This window comes from Sminthopsis crassicaudata, chromosome 4 (assembly GCF_048593235.1).
Source record: "Sminthopsis crassicaudata isolate SCR6 chromosome 4, ASM4859323v1, whole genome shotgun sequence".
Lineage (NCBI taxonomy): Eukaryota > Metazoa > Chordata > Mammalia > Dasyuromorphia > Dasyuridae > Sminthopsis > Sminthopsis crassicaudata.
This window is the reverse complement of record NC_133620.1, coordinates 441623789-441643979: the sequence shown is the minus strand read 5'-3', so window position 1 is coordinate 441643979 and position 20191 is coordinate 441623789. Positions and strand designations below refer to the sequence as shown.

Below are 20191 nucleotides of genomic sequence, written 5' to 3'. Positions count from 1 at the left end.
TGTCAGATGCTGGTTGACCTTGTAAACTGCCCCTGATCAGCTGGCCAGAGAACCCAGTTTTCCTGATTTCAGGTTCAGTCACTACTAAACACATCAGTCAGTCACCTGATTCCCTCCCTCCTCTGTACTCTCATTGAGCATGGGCCACATCAGGCACTGGGGCTCTACAGAGAGTTGATGACTGTGATGGGCCTGAGATGGTCCCAAAATTGTCTCTGGAGTCACAAGACCAGAGTATGGACCTCAGCTTCTACTACTTACTCCCTGTGAAGCCTTGAGCAGGGCACAATCTTAACCTCAATTCCTTCAACTCCAAGATTCTCTTTCCAAAAGACAGAAGGGAGAATATAGTGGACTTAGTTCAGAACTAGACCCAACTCCTCCCAGACACTTCCTGGCTATGTAACTGTGGGCAGACTGCTTCAGCATTCTGAGGTCATGACCTAGGTGGTATTTACATTCTGGGCTTTTTCAAGAGGAGCTATTGAGGTAAGCTCATCAAGTGCTTGATAAACCTGAAATCTCATCAAAAATGATTACTGCTATTAGGGATTGAGCCTTTGGCAAAGAGCCACAAACCCTACTTCTGCCCTACAAATTGTGTGGCAAAATGACAACCTGGCTGAGTCTTAATTTCTTCACATATGAAAGAGATTAATACTTGCTCTCCATATTCATACTATTATCAATTAGATAATACATATGAAAACAGTTTGTAAATGATAAGCCTATAAAAACCCAAGTTATTACAGTAATTCTAAAGATCAGCAAAACACAAACTTCTCATCCCGACCCCCCAAGGTAAGTTTAAAGGAGTTCCTGCGGTGCATTTTCATTCCCAATGACTTTGTGTGTGTTCTTAGTTTTAAGAGTCCTTCTTTGGCTTTTAATAGAACAAAAGCCTACAAATTAGAACCAAGCAAAATTTTTATTTGACTATGATATATTCATTTTATCAAACTATCTATTAAGAACTCAACTAGCCAAAAAACCCAACACTACCCCTGAAAGAGCACAAGTTGCAAGTTTCTGGTCACTGGTTCCATAGGGCTGTGTGGGTGTAATTTTTGAGCTTATATTTCACAAGGAATGAAAAACAATACCAGATTATGAAGGCCCTCTGCAGTTAATGGATATATATTCAGGTGAGGGTAGAACACAGCAGCAAGAACTGTTGAAATGGTACCACTTCAAACTTGTTAGAAATTAATCCCAAGAAATCAGAGAAGTTGGTTAATATAAACAAATCACATACAAAATTTCTTATGTGACCCACATTTTCCTATTTTGATATAGTCTTACTGATGTCCCATAATTTTTCTTATATGAAAGTCACAGTTCATTATAAAATAAAGTTTTTACTCCCATTTGATTAATTGTAATGCCCCATGGTATATCTAGGAATAATGAATGGAACGAAAGATGAGCTTTCTAGTATGTTTCTCAGACTATCCAGAAAATGGGTAACTAGATTTGGAGGGACTTCATTCTTCCCACTCAGCTGACATTTCTGAACGTTGACTCTCAGGTCTCTAACACATTTCATGTGAATGACTGTATGTTCTGAATTTAACAGCAAACATTCTGCTAGCAGGCCCTGGATTTAGAAAAGGTCATTTCCATCTTTCATGAAAATTGCAAGATTTTTGAAAGAGGGAAGAAAAAGCTCTATGGAAAAAAGGAAAGAATTCTTTCAAAGAAGATTCATCTATACTTATCACAATACTTTTAGGAAGTTAATCATGTTTGTAAAGTCTTGTTCTTTCAAGAGTTTTGAATTACAACTATTAGCTAAAATAGTACAACAATTAAAAACTTTAATAAAAAATTGTCACTCAGGTTCCATATAAATTTCCCAAAACAGATTACATTATATACAATAATCTGGATTTCTAATATGTTGCACATATGATCTTAATTTAGAATACTGGCACATATTTGGCATATTTTTAGGTGCTACATATGTACATGCTTTATAATTCAGGCTGATTTAAGATGTATTGGATGAATTTTTGTTTTTGGCAAAAGCACTTGATAAGCGCTTAGATAAGAAGGATCATTTCAACCAACTGCTTCCTTTGGCCAATCCCCATGACAAAAGCTATCCAAGGACTGTGTAATTTAGCAACTGTGACTTTATTAAGTAGGGCTCTCAGCTTGCATGCTGGCCACATTTGGCAAAGTCCAGTCACAACCAAAAATAGCAACAACCTGCTTTGGATCATAATCAAGTAATGAATTTATTTTTGGCATTTATGCTACAAGCCCCAGATGCCATGGGCTTGAGCTTGAAGAGTACAAGAAGATTTGTCAGAATCTAATGAGCAAATATGACACTGTCTGGTGGGCTTGCAGGAATATCTGAAGATGATTTCAAAAAACAGATGTGTTTGAGGACCAGGCAAATGTTTCATTACAACTATATTCCAATCTTGAAGCTAGCTCCTAAGGCCAAAAGAACTTTAATTTCTTTTGGCCATATTGATACTTTGGAAGAGAGGGGTCTCTTTAATTTGACCTATGTGGTTTTTTTGACTCATCTTTCCTGGTCTATGCCATTAAGGTGGGGTTTTTTTGTTTTTTGTTTTTTTTGGTTGTTCTTACCTGTCTCTCAGTGTGCTGGGGCCTAAGTAAGGGTACTGATTTTCCTTAAGCTTTCCTTTGATGAGATGATCCAATGTTTCATAGAGGAAAGGCTGATGCTGTGTATAAACATTTTCCACTCCCTAAGACAGAGGGAAATGGTTCTTATGTCACTCATGAGATATTTTGCAATATAAACACATTAACGACACTCAGATCAGAAAAAGATGGAGAGTTCTTGAAAGAGTTTTAAAAGTGAATTCAGGCAGAGGTTCCAAACATGCCAGCTTCATACTTGGCATGCCAAGGACCTCTGTCCACTGGAATACTCTTTCCAGTGTCATCCTCTCTTTATCCTCACCTATTTCCTAACCAGACTTTATGCCTCTCTGTCAGGATTTCTAACTTTACTTCCAATCCCCATAATAAACCTCTTTTATCAATCTAAAAAAAAAAAAAAAAAAAAAAAAAAAAAAAAAGTGAATTCAAGGTTCATTTCAATATTTACCTCATCATCAGGTGTTGCTACCTTATAGAAAATACTATAAAATTTAGGGCTATGAATGGAAAAGGATTTTATAAAGTTTTCTAAAGTTATCATTTATTCTTCAGGGATTTCTTTGGCGATGTTATTTGATGTTGAAAATGTTATGTAGAACAAAAGGGAACAGGAAACATGAGAGAAACTTCACTATATTTAATAACTGTATAGTTTCTATTCAACCTTAAGTATCTGCTAGAGAAAGGGATCAAGGATTTACATAGAACCTATTACGTGTTAGGCACTGTAAGAGATTTTACAAATAGTATCTTATTTGATTTTCACAACAACCCTATGAGGGATGTGGCTAGTAATATATCCATTTTACAGGTTAAGTGACTTGCCCAGGGTCACACAGCTATTGTCTGAGGCCAAATTTGAACTCAAGTTTTCTGGACTCCTGACCCAGCACCTTATCTACTGTACCACCAGCTGCCTCAATCTATTAGAACTTGTTTTCATTATTTCTTATTCAACTATTAAATTCTATACAACACTATTCCAATATGGAAAATTCCTAAATAAGAATATTGACTAGCATTTAAGTAGCACCCAAAGACTTACAAAATACTTTACATAGATTACATTATTTTCTTCTCACGTAGATGATGGCATCATGCTCCTAATTTTACAAATGACTCAAATGACTTGCCCAGGAGCACATAGCTACTGAGTGTCTGAAATCAAGAAGGAACTCAGGATTTGGGCTGAAAATCCAGCTTTCTGTCCCCTATGCCCGGATGAAATTTTTTCTAGGATATCTACTCTAATCATTTAATTGACATAGCATTTAATCAACAGCAATTTTAAGATACTTTGTATTTACTCATTTACTCACTTACAACCTGTTGACTTTCAGTTACTTCTCATCTAGGGAAACATGACAGAGATTTTAATACCTTCAATCCTTTGAGGAACTGCTTGGTAATAGCCACTGCATCTTTGGGGCTAAAGAGGTCACTTCCCCTTGCTCGTTTGCCACCGTATTCAACAAGAGCAGGCACCAGCTACAGAAAATGAAAAGGAAACCTAGTTATAAAAGAGAAGAAACCCTAGTATCTCTGGGTAAACCTCACAAGCGACTAGCTCTAGTCACATTCCTCCATAAAAGGTAAAATCACATGTGTAAAATCATATTGTTGCTTTCAATGTATTTTTTGTGACGTTGTTTTAGGCAAGTTTTTGTTATTATACTTTGTTTTAATCACAATTTCTCCCAGTATCCCTTTTTCTCTCCTTCCCAGAGAACCATCCCAAATAATAAATAATGTTTTGTAAAGAATAAAAAAGGAAAAAAAAAAACAAATTAGCATACTAAAAATAAGAGAAACATTTGTACAGGCTTGTACATACACTTGTATAATGCTAGGGGATATCTTCTCATATCTTCTTTAGAGGAATACTTGTGCTTTATAATTTCCAAAAATTGATTATTTTTTTTTAGTGGTTTTGCTTTCCATTTGCCTCATAATAGCCATTGTATATATTGTTTTCTTAGCTTTGCTCATTTCACTCTGTATCTGTTCATATAGATCTTTTAATATTTCTGCATTCATCACACTTGTCCTTTCTTTTAGAACAGTAATATCCCATTATATTCATGTACCACAATTTGTTTAGCCATTCCACAACCAATGTTCATCTACTTTATTCCCAATTCTTTGCTTATCACAAATAATACTGGAAAACAAGGGGTCCTTCTTCTCAATTGCTTCCTTGGTATAAGACCAGTAATAGAATCTCTGGGTCAAAGGGAATGACATTTTAGTCACATTATTTATACAATTCTAAATTGCTTTCCAAAATGGTTTATATATTGATTCATAGCTCCACCTACAATGAACCTTATGAGTCTCTTTTCCACAATTTCTCCATACTGACTTCCTATCTTTTATCATTTTTGCCAATTTGCATGGTGTAAGACAGAAACCTCAGGGGTGTTTTGATGTGCATTTTTTCTTATTATTAGGGATAGGGTATATTCTAGATAGTTGTTAATAGTTTGCAATTATTTTGAGAACAGTTTGTTATAACTTATACCCTTTGACCACTTTTATACTGGAGAAATGACTTCTGGTCTAATCCATTAATTGTTTACATATCTTGGATACCAAACCCTCTCTCCTTTTGAATTTTAATTCTTATCCTAGATGCATTCATTTTGTTTATGCACTTGTTTTTTACATTTCATAAAATCAAGAGTTATCTATTTTATTTTCTGTGACCGTTTCCATTCATTGTTGCTATGTTTTGCATTATTTCACATGCATGAATACATGTCAAATTGCTTGCCTTCTGAAGCAAGGAGAAGGGATGGAAAGGAAGGAGAGAATTTGGAACTCAATTTAAAAAAGGGTTAATTTTTTTTTTTACTTGTAATTGAGAAATATTTATTGAAATAATTTTTAAAAAAAAAGAGTATCGATCGTTATTGATCACAAAATAGAAAATTTTGATTATATCAAAATGAAAAGCTTTTGTACAAACAAAACTAATGCAGAGATGATTAGAAGGGAAACAATAAACTGGGAAAACATTTTTACAGTCAAAGGTTCTGATAAAGGTCTCATTTCCAAAATATATAGAGAACTGACTCTAATTTATAAGAAATCAAGCCATTCTCCAACTGATAAATGGTCAAAGGATATGAACAGACAATTTTCAGATGAAGAAATTGAAACTATTTTTAGCCATATGAAAAGATGCTCCAAGTCATTATTAATCAGAGAAATTAATTAAGACAACTTTGAGATACCACTACACACCTGTCAGATTGGCTAGGATACAGGAAAAGATAATGCTGAATGTTGGAGGGATGGGGAAAAACTGGGACACTGATATATTGTTGGTGGAGTTGTGAATACATCTAGCCATTCTGGAGAGCGATTTAGAACTATGCTCAAAAAGTTATCAAACTGTGCATCCCCTTTGATCCAGCAGTGTTATTACTGGGCTTATATCCCAAAGAGATCTTAAAGAAGGAAAAGGGACTTACAGGTGCAAGAATGTTTGTGGCAGCCCTCTTTGTAGTGGCAAGGAACTGGAAACTGAGTGGATGCCCATCAATTGGAGAGTGGCTGAATAAAATGTGGTATATGAATGTTATGGAATATTATTGTTCTGTAAGAAATGACCAGCAGGATGATTTCAGAAAGGCCTGGAGAGACTTACATGAAATGATGCTGAGTGAAATGAGCAGGACCAGATCATCATTATATACTTCAACAACAATACTATATGATGATCAATTCTGATGGACTTGACCCTCTTCAACAATGAGATGAACCAAATCAGCTCCATTTGTTCAATAATGAATAGGACCAGCTATACCCAATGAAAGAACTCTGGGAAATAAGTGTGAACCACTACATAGCATTTCTAATCCCTGTTTTTGTCTGCCTCCATTTTGATTTCCTTCACAGGTTAATTGTACATTATGTTTTTTCATATCTCTTTTATATTTCTTTTTTCTAAATGAGGTTTCCCCCCCCCCCTCCTTTGTAAATGCAGTACTTTATCTCTTCAGTTATTTTAGCTTAATCTGTTTTAGGGCATTTCTATTCTCACTAGCTCTTTTCCCTTTGTCTTCAATTTCTTTCCTCCTTTGTCACCTTTTCCCCTAGTTTTGGAGTTTTGCTTATTTATTTTTTTCCTTCTTTCTTGTAATTAATTATTTAATTCTTCTTCTTTTGTTCTTTTGGCTAATTAGTCAAGTAAAATCCTTCTTCTTCATCTCTTTCATCTTGCTTTATTCGTTAATTTTTAAAAATTTCACTTTCTGTACCTTTTTCTATAAAAGATTTCTTCCTCTTATTCTCGTTATTTTTCTTCTTTCTGTCAAGTCTAGATTTTAATTTGTTAATTCATGGACACATACCTATTTTACTTTCTTTAGTCTCTGTATTTCTCATGACATTAAAGCTTCTAAAGAACCTCTTCTGAACAGTTTTTATGTTACTGTCTTATAGATTCTTTTTCCTGGACCCTTTTTTTCTGTTATGTCTCACTCTTAGAAATACCAATTTCTGCAAGTGATAGAGGATATTGTGCCATCGTATGAATTTTCCTATGTCTCTGACTGTGAAATTTATTATTAACATTTGCCTGTTCCAAGGTCTTCTCTCTGGGTCCATGTCCTCCTACGTTTTTAGGTGTCAGTACCCACAAGATGTTCCTCATCTCCTGTGTCCTCCAAGAACTGCAGATTATACCCACTGTAAGGTCCTCATCACTATTTATAGGATATCTCTCTTCCTTGATAGGAACATTAATCAGCAGCATTTCCTTTAACTACTGAAACAAGGTTTTCCCCTTTAGTTGTTCCCTTTTCAATCCTTCCCTTTGCCTCATCACCCATTTCTCAGTGGATTCTCTTATTTTTGAGAAATGACAGGCATTATTTTCCCTTCATTGTTAACCTTTGGCTTGATTAGGATTCTTCACATATTCTCCTCTATGTTCTTCCTTCTTTTCTCCCTCCCTCCCTTTTTACTTATCATGTTATTCTGTAATTTAATTAAAAAAAAACAATCACTCACCAATGATTTACCAGTGTTATAAGTGCATGATTTTTCGGGCCTGTTTCTCTACTATTAATTCTAGTTCACTTCTGCTTTCACTGTTGACTCCCTCCTTATGTACTTTTGGAGAGAAATCTCTTAATGGTCCCCACTCCCCCATATCCCCCAGCCAAACCTTCCCATTGGTTGCTATATTTGTTTACCTTTCTTGTGTATTTCATGGCAGGGATGTTTCAAAGCAAATAATTCTTTTAGGTCTGGATTTCAATAAATGCACCAAACAATTCTTTTTTATTAAATATTAATCTTTTAAAATTAATATTTAGGGTTCAGATTTTCAAGGCAGGTTATAACGGGCTATATCTTTAACACTTTTGCTTTTCAAAACAAATTATTCCATTCCCTTCTATGCTTTGTAATGAGTACAGAAAAGTCTTGTGATATTTGAATTTTCTTTCATGTTTGAAGGCATTTTCCTGGTCATATGCAGAATTTGTTGTTTGTTAATGGAAGTGTTAAATTTAGCTACTGTGTGTCTTATAGTTTGTAGCACAAGGTTTTTTTTGTTTGTTTAATTTTTGGAGGAAATCTGTAGATGTTTTCAATTGGTACTTTGTTTTTTATGTTCATACAAGTAGGGTTATTTTCTTGTATTATTTCTTACATGACAGTATTCAGGTTTTTTCGTCTATTTCCTTTTTTTCTTTTTTAATTTCTTTTCTTTCTTTTTTTTTTTTTTTCTGTTTTGATTCATTTTTATTGTTTTGTTTCATTCCCCCCCCCCCCCCCCCTGCCCCAAACACAAGGCTTGGGCACAAAGCTTAATAGTTTCATCTGTTTTTTTGTGGAATCTACAGAGTTCTCTGTTTCAGCAGATGTCAAATCATTTTTCTTTGTTTTGTAATATTCTTATTTATAGATGTTTGGATATTTGTTTTAGCTGATCTGAAGAACATATTACCTTATGTTATTAATAGCTTCCCTATTGGTTTATCTCTTTATGCTCAAGGTCTTAATTGAATTTTCTTCCTATTGCTCACTTCTGAGAATCCTCTTCCTTTAATTGTAGTTTCCCTGTAGGCCGGACCTAGATGCTAATGTCAGTCTTGTCCCATACTGAGCAATTAAATTTTCACATTCCTTGGGTCTCTGTTCCAAGCAACTTCTGAAGTAACAGAACTGACCCTCAGTTGGATTCTGGACTCTTCTCTTCAGTTTTACATACAATCACACATATGTCCTAACCAATTCTCTCTATTCCTTAAACCTCAGCTGAGGTCTGTTGTGGCAGAGTATGACCACATGGCACTTCCAGCCGGAGTGAAATTTTGGTTTTCAAGTGGCAAGAGAAGAGGGGGGTGGAGGGCAGAATAGAATTCTGTGGTAAGCCCAAGGGTCTGCTTATACAGCCCTAGAGCTGGATCATGGTAGGTGATGGGAGATGAGATATTAAGTCTGTTAAGAGTTAGCACTCCTTTGATGTCAGTTCACTGAATTGTTACCTGTTTAGAGTTCTTAGTATCCTAGACCATGGACACAGATAACATGCACATAATTCTTATGAAAAGTTATTTATTTAAATATTTTCTTTCTTTCTTTTTTTTTTTTTCCCCCTGAGGCTGAGGTTAAGTAACTTGCCCAGGGTCACACAGCTAAGAAGTGTTAAGTGTCTGAGACCAGATTTGAACTCTGGTCCTCCTGAATTCAAGGCTGGTGCTCTATCTACTGCGCCACCTAGCTGCCCCAATTTGATAAGTTATGAGGATCAGAGAAAATGTCTAGGCCTGACTTGTTGGCTATATGATACAGAAGTCTACTTCATATATGATTTTCCCTATGATCTGGCCAAATCCTAAATCCTCCAACCAGAAAATAAGATCAATGTTACATTCTATACTTTGTCTACTGGATGGGTTTCTGATCACTCAACATTAAATTATCATGTTTTTATTCACATAAAGATATTTTCTAAGTTGACATTTCCTAACTAAATTATTTTCCCCAAAGGCAAGTTACTTTGCAACACTTCCCCTTCTACTCCCAATTAAACAGTCTTTTATAAAGATTACCTTCCGATACTTCTCTGAAACACCTTTATTTCTGAGGTCCATCATCAGTCCAGGGAGGCTATTACTGCTGTGACGTTCATAATGCAGGGCATAAAGCATCACTAAGCGTACAGCATCAAATTCAGTTACTTTGGGATTTTGCAGTAGCCTTTTTATGTTCTGCAGGGAGACAAGAAATTATATTATTTCTCTTCACTTGGGAAGTAAGATGTAATGCAGTATCTCAATTCCACTTCATTGGTCCACAGTGCAACAATTGAATTTATGATGATTTAAAATACCAACAGAGCATTGTACATTTCATGCATTTAACTAGCTGCTTAAAATACAGACAAATGCAAAACATTTGAGCAAGCTCAGAATTAAACTAAGGAAATAAGCCCTTTCTGATAGATATTTACCAATCAAAAAGCTTCTTATGTGCTGGGCACTGTGTGGAGTGTTGGGACAAGATAACAAAAATAAAACGGTCAGTGCCCTCAAGGATCTTATATACTGTTGGGGAAGGCAAGAAGTACATGTATCTACAAGATGAGTACAAGATAATCCTGTCAGGGAGGCACGAACAGTTAGAGGGAATCACAAAAGACTTCATATGGGAGAGAGCATTAGAAATGAGTTTTGGAAAAGAGAACCTCTAGGAGGCAGACACAAAGAAGGAGTGCTTTCTGCACCTTAGAGATAGTCTGTTCAAATACAGAAAGTTAGGAGGTAGAATTTTAGGTGTATCAGGTACATCAAGAAGTCCAGCCTGATGTACCCTTAAAAAGAAAGCGATTTAACCAATCCACAGATATTTTTTTCTTTATCTAATACCAACTTTTCCAGTAAAACACCAAATAACTAGTGATACCATCAATGCTGATACAAAACAGTTGAACTGCCTAGTACTTAGCACAATACCTGACACATAGTAAGCACTTTATAAACGTTTATTGACTGATTGACCTGTTGAGGGGACAAAATCTGTCATATAAAAATTGGCTGAGCTGGGAGAAAAGAAGATTCAAGGAGAACTTGGTAGCTGTCACCAAGTATCTCAAAAGTTGGCAGATTAAGCATAACCCAGGAAGTAATGGATAGAAGTTAACAAGAGACAATTCAAGCATGATATCAGAAAAAATGTCCTTTACAGTGTGGTACTAAAGTGGAAGAGGTTTCCCTGAAAAGTGGCGGATTATCTGTCAAAGGAGGTCTTTGAACAGATGATCAATGGTTAGGACTTCCAATCTGTATAGGTTAAGTTAGCTTCTAGTGTACCTTCCAACATTAAAACTGTGTGATTCTGTGAAAATCAACCTTTTACTCCGTGCAACTCTAAGTAATCTCTACTAAAATAAAGATTAAAACAGATTTCAGAGCCAAGTAGGTAATATTCAAATTTCTCAGCTTTATGACCCTTGGAGGATAGATAACTGAGGGTAGAGAGAATCAGGGGCTTTTCACAAATTACAGGCATTTTTTTTGGTTGTTGTTCTGCAGTAGAGAGGGAAGAAAGATTCCTGACACAAACCATGGGTGCTATCTGCTAAGGAAATATACTATTTGGTATACTTGATCCTCCATAGGAAATCCACTGCTATGATGGTACTTTCAATACACTGAAAACCCACGAAAGTGCTGCTGAATGAAATGAAAATTCTGTTTAAAGAAAAAAACAAACTGATCTAGATCAACATGTTCTTAGTGAAGCCATAGTGGCTCCTTGTGATCCCCAGTTCCTTAAGTAGATACAAACCATGTTTACAATTTCTAAATTTTGGGAGGAATTGAGATAATCATCAGATCACAGTTCCAGGTCTAGAATTTCTTTCCCCTTTTGAAGATCAGGAGAAGTCATCCCTCTCCAGTTTTATAGCATCTTTTAAAATTATTAAATAAGGTTCAGATATCATCTTTTCAAGTTTTTTTTTAAGTTCCTGGGACATAGCTCATCCAGTCTAAGATATGTGATGCAGTGGTTTGGATTTGGAGTCAGAGCATCGACGTTTAAAGCCCAGTTAAATAAACTTTAATGTAACTGTAATATCTTTTGTGAAGTTCTCTACAACACTCCAAATTTCTTTATGTACAAGTGGCTAGAAGCAAAATATCTATGCCCTTTTTTCCCCTGGTACAGCATCTAAATAGTAGAGATACTCAATACATAAAAATATAACTACAATTCTTAGGGTCTGTATTAGAGGAATGCATTATAACAAAAAAAAAAAAAAAAAAAAAAAAAAAAAAAAAGAAAGAATGAAAGAAAGAAAGAAAGAAAGAAAGAAAGAGAAAAAGAAAAAGCTGCAACATTCCAATAGATTTGAGATGGAAAATGTCAATCACACCCAGAGAAACTGAATGTGGATTGAAGCATCTAGTATTTTCACCTTTTTGTGGTTCACCTTTCTTTTTTTTTTTCTTTTAGTCTGATTTTTCTCATACAACATGACAAATATGAAAATATATTTAAAGAATTGCACATATTTAACCTATATCAAATTGCCAATCATGGGGAGGAGGGAAAGAGAGGAAGGGAGAAAGAAAAATTTGGAACACAAAGTTTTACAAACATATATTTGGAAAAATAAAATACTACTGAGAAAAAAAATTGTAACAATAATTTCAAAGTTCAACATCTAGGGGGCATTTCTAGGCAAACGACTATTCAAATTTATATACAGTGTGATTCTATGTAGCATCATTCAATGAAGATGTTAATATAGCTAGATTTTACCCATGACATCCTATTTTACTTATAAGCATAGTCTGCTATGCAAGGATCCTTTTCCTTTTTTCCTGAAGGAGAGTCCCTACATATAAGACTCTCCTCAGTTGGATTACTGAAGCTATGTTTTGAATTTGCTTTCTGCTTAGAACATCTATAAGAGCCAAAAAATGGAGGAATTTATCTTTAGAAGAGTTCATCCCTTATCTTCAACATAGAGAAGAGCTAATCCAATTCTAATTGATCAATGATGGATAGAATCAGCTACACCAAGAAAAGGAACACTGGGAAATGAGTGTAAACTGTGAGCATTTTTTGTTTGTTTGTTTTTCTTCCCAGATTATTTTTACCTTCCGAATACAATTCTTCCTTTGCAACAATAACAACAACAAAATTCGGTTCTGCACATATATATTGTACCAAGCATATACTATAAGATATTTAATATGTATGGGAATGCCTGCCATCTAGGGGAGGGGGTGGAGGGAAGGGGGGGGGAAATCGGAACAGAGGGGAGTACAAGGGATAATGTTGTAAAAAAAAATTATCTATGCATATGTACTATCAAAAAAAAGTTATAATTATAAAATTAATTAAAAAAAAAAAGAGTTCATCCCTGAATTTACAAATCTCTTCTTCATTTTTTCTTCTTTGAACCTGCTATTTGTCCACTGCATAATGTTCCAAGCCTATTCAAGTATATAACTAAGTCTTATTCCAGTGTTTCAGGATTTTGGTATGCAAACTATATATAGCTGAAGAACATTAGAAGTACATAATTAGCTTGTTACTGGTTTAAGACATTAAGCCATCTCAGCATCTGGTTCTATCTTTATCATTCCTCCAATGAACAGGTCCCTCCCTCCCCTATCTGTAGAGGTTATTGTTTTTTCTTACTATCAGGGTTACATTGGGAAAGAATATGCAACTTAGTGTCAGGGCATAATCTTGTTTTGAATCCTAAATTTGACATTTAATAATTGAATAAATAAGTCACTTAACCACGTCCCTGAGGCTGTTTCCAATCGGTGAATTATCATTTACTCCACAGATTTATCTTGCAGATAAAACGAATTATGTATGAAAAGCATTAAAAAAAAATTAAAATACTAAATGTGTGTCAGCTCTCTCTTATTTATCTAAGTCCTATCCCTCGGTGGATTGCAATCAAAAGAAGCAAGATCTTATTCAGTCTGTACCCCAGTCTACCCCTCTGACTTAAGCTGAAAGTGCTCTCTTGGGAGCTGCTTGATTTGCTGACTGGGTCAGTGCATCCTAGGCCCTGCTGGCAGGAAAATGCTGAGTAGCCTTTTTTTTGGTTCTAGAAACTCAGTCCCTTAGATAAGCAACCTGTCCCATCAATACATCCCTTTTGTTCCCTTTATTTCTTCTCCTCAACATTTATTGAGAATCTACAGTATAAGGACGCTGATAGGTGCTGGGAATGAAAATCTGCATATATGTGTTTACCTAAAACAATTTAAAATCTAGGAAACTCTGTGCTCTTCCAGTGTTTTATTCAGTATTTATTAAGAATCTATGCTGATGATGGAAGTGGATTTCTTCAACATAGAGAAGAGCTAATCCAATTCCAATTGATTAATGATGGACAGAATCAGCTACATCCAGAAAAGGAATACTGGGAAATGAGTGTAAACTGTTATTTTTACCTTCTGAATCCAATTCTTCCTGTGCAACAAAAAATTCGGTTCTACACACATATATTGTATCTAGGATATACTGTAATATATTTAACATATATAAGACTGCTTGCCATCTGTGGGAGGGAGTTGGGGGAGGAAGGGAAAAAATCTGAATAGAAGTAAGTGAAAGGGATAATGTTGTAAAAAATTACCCATGCATATGTACTGTCAAAAAAAAAAAAGAATCTATGCTGAGCTAGGCACTAGGGGATGATATGAAGATATGCCAACTTGGTCTTTGGTCCTTACAAATTTGCTGTGAAAATCAGATGAGCTAACATGTAAAATGCTTTGCAAACCACTGTGATATATATGGGATATGTCACTTGGTCCTATTTTCCAGATTATCAGGGAGAATGAAACATTCCTATATAAAAAAATAGCCAATAGACATCAATGTGCAAACAAAAAAGAAAAAGGTCTAAAGGAAATCAGAAGGGTATCTTGTCCTGTGACCGGTAACTAGAACTAAGAAAAATGAGGAGAAAGGGGAAAAGGGCTGAACATTGGGAGGTAAGTAATACATATTATGGCTTTTCTTGAAGAAGCAGGAGTTTCTAAAGTAGCTATTTTTCCTTCAAAGACAGGTGAGAAATAATTTCATAAGGATCAAAGAAAAGAAATTTGAGAAGTCAACTGGTTGATTCCAAATCTAGTCATTCAAGTGAAAACAAATGCTATACCACCATAAAGAAACTAGAAAGCATTGCTAATTCTTACAGTTTTAGGCAAGAAAAGTGAAATCTTTGGGGGCATAGATGTTATTTTCTTCAATGCTGCCCAATGAAGGCAATTAATGTAGAAGAGAAAAGCAAATTTAGAAAATGAATAGTTGCTTAAGATGATGATATCTGAGAAAGTGATTTAGATTTCTGGGCCCTGAATTAAAATGTCAGAATGATAGATTTTTGACCAAGGATACAGGTATACCTAACAAGGGCTGATAATGGTACATTTGCCTGGAGTCTAACAAATCTAATTAAAGGGAAAAAAGCTTATAATGAAGCCCATGACCTTAGATGTCTATAAACAAATAAAAAAAGAATGGGTAACAAGGATTTAAACTAGAGGTCCTAATTCAAGGAAGCACATTTATCATCAAAAGTGTCTATGACTAGCTAGGATGGGAACTATATCTAGGATATGGTTCTGAACAGGCATACTTTATACAAAACAAACTGCATGGATAAATTAGGAAAATTTGATTTTCTCTCCCTTCTATTTCCCTTCGGGGGGGGGTGGTGGAATATAGCCAAGCAAAACAAATTCTTGCACTGGATATACCCCAAAATATCTATGTCTCATTCTGCACCTTGAGTCCATGACCTCTATACCAGTGGGTGGTATAGCAAGCTTCATCATTTTGTCTTCTGGAATCACTGTGTTGATTAAAGTCTTTAAAAATTATTTGTTTTTTTATAATGTTTACATTCTCCTCCCAGTCTGTTCCTGATCTTCTGGACTTCAAAAAGCATACCTCTACTGCTATTTCATCCTGGAACCTCTCTCATGACCTGGAGATTTTCTCACTGTGAAACATCCAACAACCCCCAGTTCAGTTTACTGTAGAATAACCTTGCATAAGGTCTCCTCCCATTCTTGCACTGGTGAAATCCTCTTGGAATTTTGGTTTGATGAAGAGCTGGCCTGCCTTGTTTCTCTTCCTGGCCTTATTTGTGATTTTCTGAACTTCAAAATCAGGCCTCTATTGCTGTGTTCCCCTGAAATTTCAAGTGCCTGGGGCCTTCTTGTCTTAGAACATCCTACCTACCATACCCTCAGTCTTGGATTTGTTTGTGCAAAAACTTCTTAATTTTATGTATTCAAAATTGCCTACTTTATCCTTCTGTGATCCTTTCTATCCCTTGTTTGGTCATGAGCTTAAGTCAAGGTTAAACAAGTTAAGCCATAGTCACATGGTTAGAAAGAGGCAGAACTAAACCTTGGTATAAACACAGATCTTCTGAAACCTAATGCTTTTTCCATTAAAAAAAGCCATTTGATTGAAGTCCATCAAAAGCCATAGAGAATTCCATATTATAACAGAATATATTATTATAAAGTTATAGTGTGCAAACTAACAATGATACGGACAGAGAATGTGGATGCCTTCCTGTTATACAGCAGCTGTGTGTCATGTGGCAGTATTTATATGCCAGAAATGTAACTGGATTGTACTATGAATTTTTGGTGCTAAGTTTTATGGGAAGGCTTAAAATAGATGTTGGGAGTCATACAAGAGAAAAAAACCATCTAGATATATAATAGCAATGACTAAGCAAAAAAAAATAACAGAAAAAAAAACAACAACCTACTTTTGAGTACTCAAGAAAATAAGATCCAAAACCTTTTACTGAGTCCTGACATAAGCCTAATCAAAAAAAAAAAAAAAGACAGAAGCCAAAGGCCTCAAGAAGAACTGATATGACATTGAAGGGAAAACAATTCTCTTCGCTGATGTTGGGTGATTCATCATTTGGGGCTGACTGCTTTCTATCTCTACCCAAACCATGAAGAGGTAAGAACAAGAAAAATGGTGATGATGACAATCACCTGTGCTTTTCAAACTATACCCCTCATTATCTGATTTAGGAATGAGGTCTGTTATTAAACATCATGTCTTTTCTTCTAGTTAGCTCTGATAAATCTTCCATCCCCTTGTTACTATATTAGGGTGGGTTGCAGTAGGTGATGACAATGATGACACAAAGATTAGGGCAGCAAGACAAAGCCATTAGGTATTTCCAACATGTTTATATAATAAAATTTGTCAAAGTCTCATAATTGAAAAGGACAGTGACCAGAAAATGTCCAAATCCCATTTAACTGAAATCACCGGAAAGCAGGGAAGACATAATGCCTCTGATTAGATTTAGCAAATACATTTGCATTAATGTTTCTTCTTGAAAAGCTACCAGAATTTACCTTTTGACCCAGAGTTCTCATTGCTATCCCAAGGAGGGTCAAAGACAGATAGAAAGATCCCATTTATAACAAAATATTCATAGCAACACTGTTAGAAAAAATTGGAAACAAAGTAGAGAACACGTCAATGGTGGAATGTCTAAGCAAATTAGAGTATGAGAATAAAAAGGAATATTATTGAGCTATAAGAAATAACGAATATAAATCAAGAAAAACATGAATTAATGGAAAGCAAAGCAAGCAGAAACAGGAAAACAATATACTAAATGCTTACAATGTAAATGGAAAAAGAACCCCAAACTCAAAACTAAATGATTATGTTCCACATTAGTTCCCAAAGAAGAGAGCAGAAAATGTCCCTTGCTCCTTCCTTCTCCCAATGGGTATGGAAAACTTCATATGCTATCAGACTTAACTGGGGTATTGGCCAGTTTTGCTGAACTGCCCTTTCCTTTTTCCTTCCCCACTCTTTACTAATCTTTATTACAAGGGTAAAGCTTCCTTGAGAGGTGAAAGGCAAGATTTTACACACCTACACCCACCCACCCACACACACCCTCCCCCCTCATTTCTTCATATGCATATATAAATTATATATATATATATATATATATATATATATATACACACACACACATATACACATATACATAAATTTTATATTTTAAAGACTGTTTTAAATACATATATATAGAAATGAAAGTGACATAAAAACAAAAAATTATCAATTCATTCTTATAAATATTAGAAACAAAGAATATTATTATTAGAAATGTCCTTAAAGGTAATTTAATCAATGATTTCTACTAAGTCAATGCCAAGTGATCCCTGATCATCTACTTGAATGCTTCCAGCGGCAAGAAATTTTCCATCTCAGGGAGAAAGCCATCCCATTTTTCAATAGTTTTAACACTTAGGAAGTTCTTATTAATGCAGTCTAGGATTATATTAGGCCTTTGTTTTTTGGCAGTTTCTTCACATTCAGACATATTCATCATGGTCAACAACAAAAAAATCTATTTATTAATAAGAAACTGTTAATACAGGCCCCCATTTCACATTTATCTCTACTTAATCTCATCATGTAAGTTTTGGCTTGTCTTTTTACACCATCAAAGCATATCTGAACTCTGATTATAGCATCCACAGCAGAGATGTCATAGACATGGTATGATTAAAATGTTAACTGAGAAATATTTAGCAAAAATTTTAAAAAAATAAACAAAACATAGATAACATTTTAAATCAATATGAAGCCTACCAGGATCCTTATATATGAAATAGTGGCCCCTTTTGAGTTTGACATCACAATCCCTCCCAACTGGATAATCATGTTTTCTATATCTTTACCTAAAAATCATAGGAAAAATATTCAGCACAAAGGACCTATATAGGAAGCTATATTGTTATAGGAAACACTTTCAATCATTGTAGTCTGGCATTCAAACTGATTTTGCCATCTTAGGATAGTCACTAAAAGGCACCTGAAAGGTTAAGAGACTGACCAGGGTAGGCCACATTGCAAGTACGGCCAGGTCTCCCCACTCTATCACAATGTCTTTCTTCCTATCCTTGGTATAGGAAATCCCACTATAGCAAATCATTTAATCAATTATAAATCAACCTAATTGTGCTATTCAGTTAACATTTTTCTTAACTCTTTCACAAGGATTTTGTGTAAGAATCTTTCAAATGCTTGGATGAAAAGTCTGCTAAGTCTCTAGCACTGCTCTGCTGAACAAGATCAAAATTCTTGTTAAAAAAAAAAGACTTATCTGGAATGACATGTTTTTGACGAAGGCAGTTTGGCTCCTCGTGATCTCTAGTTCCTTAATTATGCACAAACCAAATTTACAAATTATTCTAAATTTCGGGAGGAATTGAGAGAATCGTTAGACCACAGTTCCAGATCTACAATTTCTTCTCCTTTTTTGAAGATCAGGACAAGTCATATCCCTTTCCATCTTTCTCGCACACTTTTTATAATTATTCAATAAGACTCAGATGTCATCTCTTCAAGTTCATAGTTCATTCAGTCCAAAACACTTGATGCAATGGAAATCGGCATTTGGAGTTGGAGCACTCCACCACCTGCATGAATGACTCATCAGTGAGATGGGGGGCTACAGAGAGTGATCTCCAAAGTCCCTCTGGCTCCAAATCTAGGTACATAAGTCCTGAACTTGTTGACAGCAGGGAGGTAAGTGCTCTGGCATTGTTCCATCTTAGTTCTATCATTCTCCTTTCCAGAAAAGATTCCTGGCTGTTCAGTGAGAAGGGCCCCTATCTATAACAATCTATAGTAATCCCCTCTCCAACATCTTCAGTTAATGGCCGTCCAAGCTCACCAGCTTCTAGTAAACACTATTCCTCACCTCCCTTCCACTTTGGGATGACTAATTATAGGGAAACTTCCCTTTGTATCAAGCTTAATTTTGCCTCCCTGCAGATTCTCACTGCTCACCTACTGTCCTCTAAAGCAGAAAAGGGCAAGCAGCACCCTAGCCCTGCAAAGGCAAGAAGCTCATGCTTACACTCCCCCAAGCACTTTCTTCTCCTGGCTAACATCCCTGACTCCTTAGGCAGGACCCTCTCCAGCTTAGCAGTGCCCTTCCTGAGATGCAGCAGGAGTCAAGTAGTACAGAGCCCTTGATCTGGAGGCCTGGGACGCAAATCCTGGCACTGATATTCACACCTGGGGCCCTTGGGAAGTCCCTAGACCAGATGTGACTTCTAAGTTCCCTACGACTCTAACCCAGCATGCCCACAACGTGACTTCAGATGTGGTCTATACTGGGCACAAGTTTTTCCCAAACTTGCATCCTATGCCCTCTTAATGCAGTCTAATGTCACACAGAAATTTCTGGCTGCTGTATCATATTAACACAGCCATCTACTAAAACCCTTTCATAAATGAAATATTGTCTACTTATGTCTATCTTTTATTTGTGAAGCTGATTTTTCTGAACTTAAGTATAGGACTTAAGTCATATTTGTCATTGTAAAATTTAATCTTTACATTTTCAGCATTACCTTTCACTTAATTAAGACCTTTCTGAATCTTAATTCTGTTATTTGATGTGTGAGCACCTTTATTGTCTGCATTTTGACAATCAATCAGCACAATACTAAGAATATGTAGC

At 35.5% G+C, this 20191-nt stretch overlaps 1 protein-coding gene across 1 annotated transcript in view; it reads right to left on the bottom strand.

Annotated features, from left to right (window-relative positions):
* Positions 1 to 20191, bottom strand: part of VPS45 (vacuolar protein sorting 45 homolog) — a 71203-nt gene that overhangs the window by 30740 nt on the left and 20272 nt on the right. The window contains exons 11-13 of the mRNA XM_074263358.1: positions 9714 to 9872; positions 4024 to 4131; positions 2605 to 2726 (exon numbers count right to left, since the gene is read on the bottom strand). Coding sequence (XP_074119459.1) covers positions 2605 to 2726; positions 4024 to 4131; positions 9714 to 9872 — 389 coding nt within the window. The remainder of the gene's footprint in view (positions 1 to 2604; positions 2727 to 4023; positions 4132 to 9713; positions 9873 to 20191) is intronic.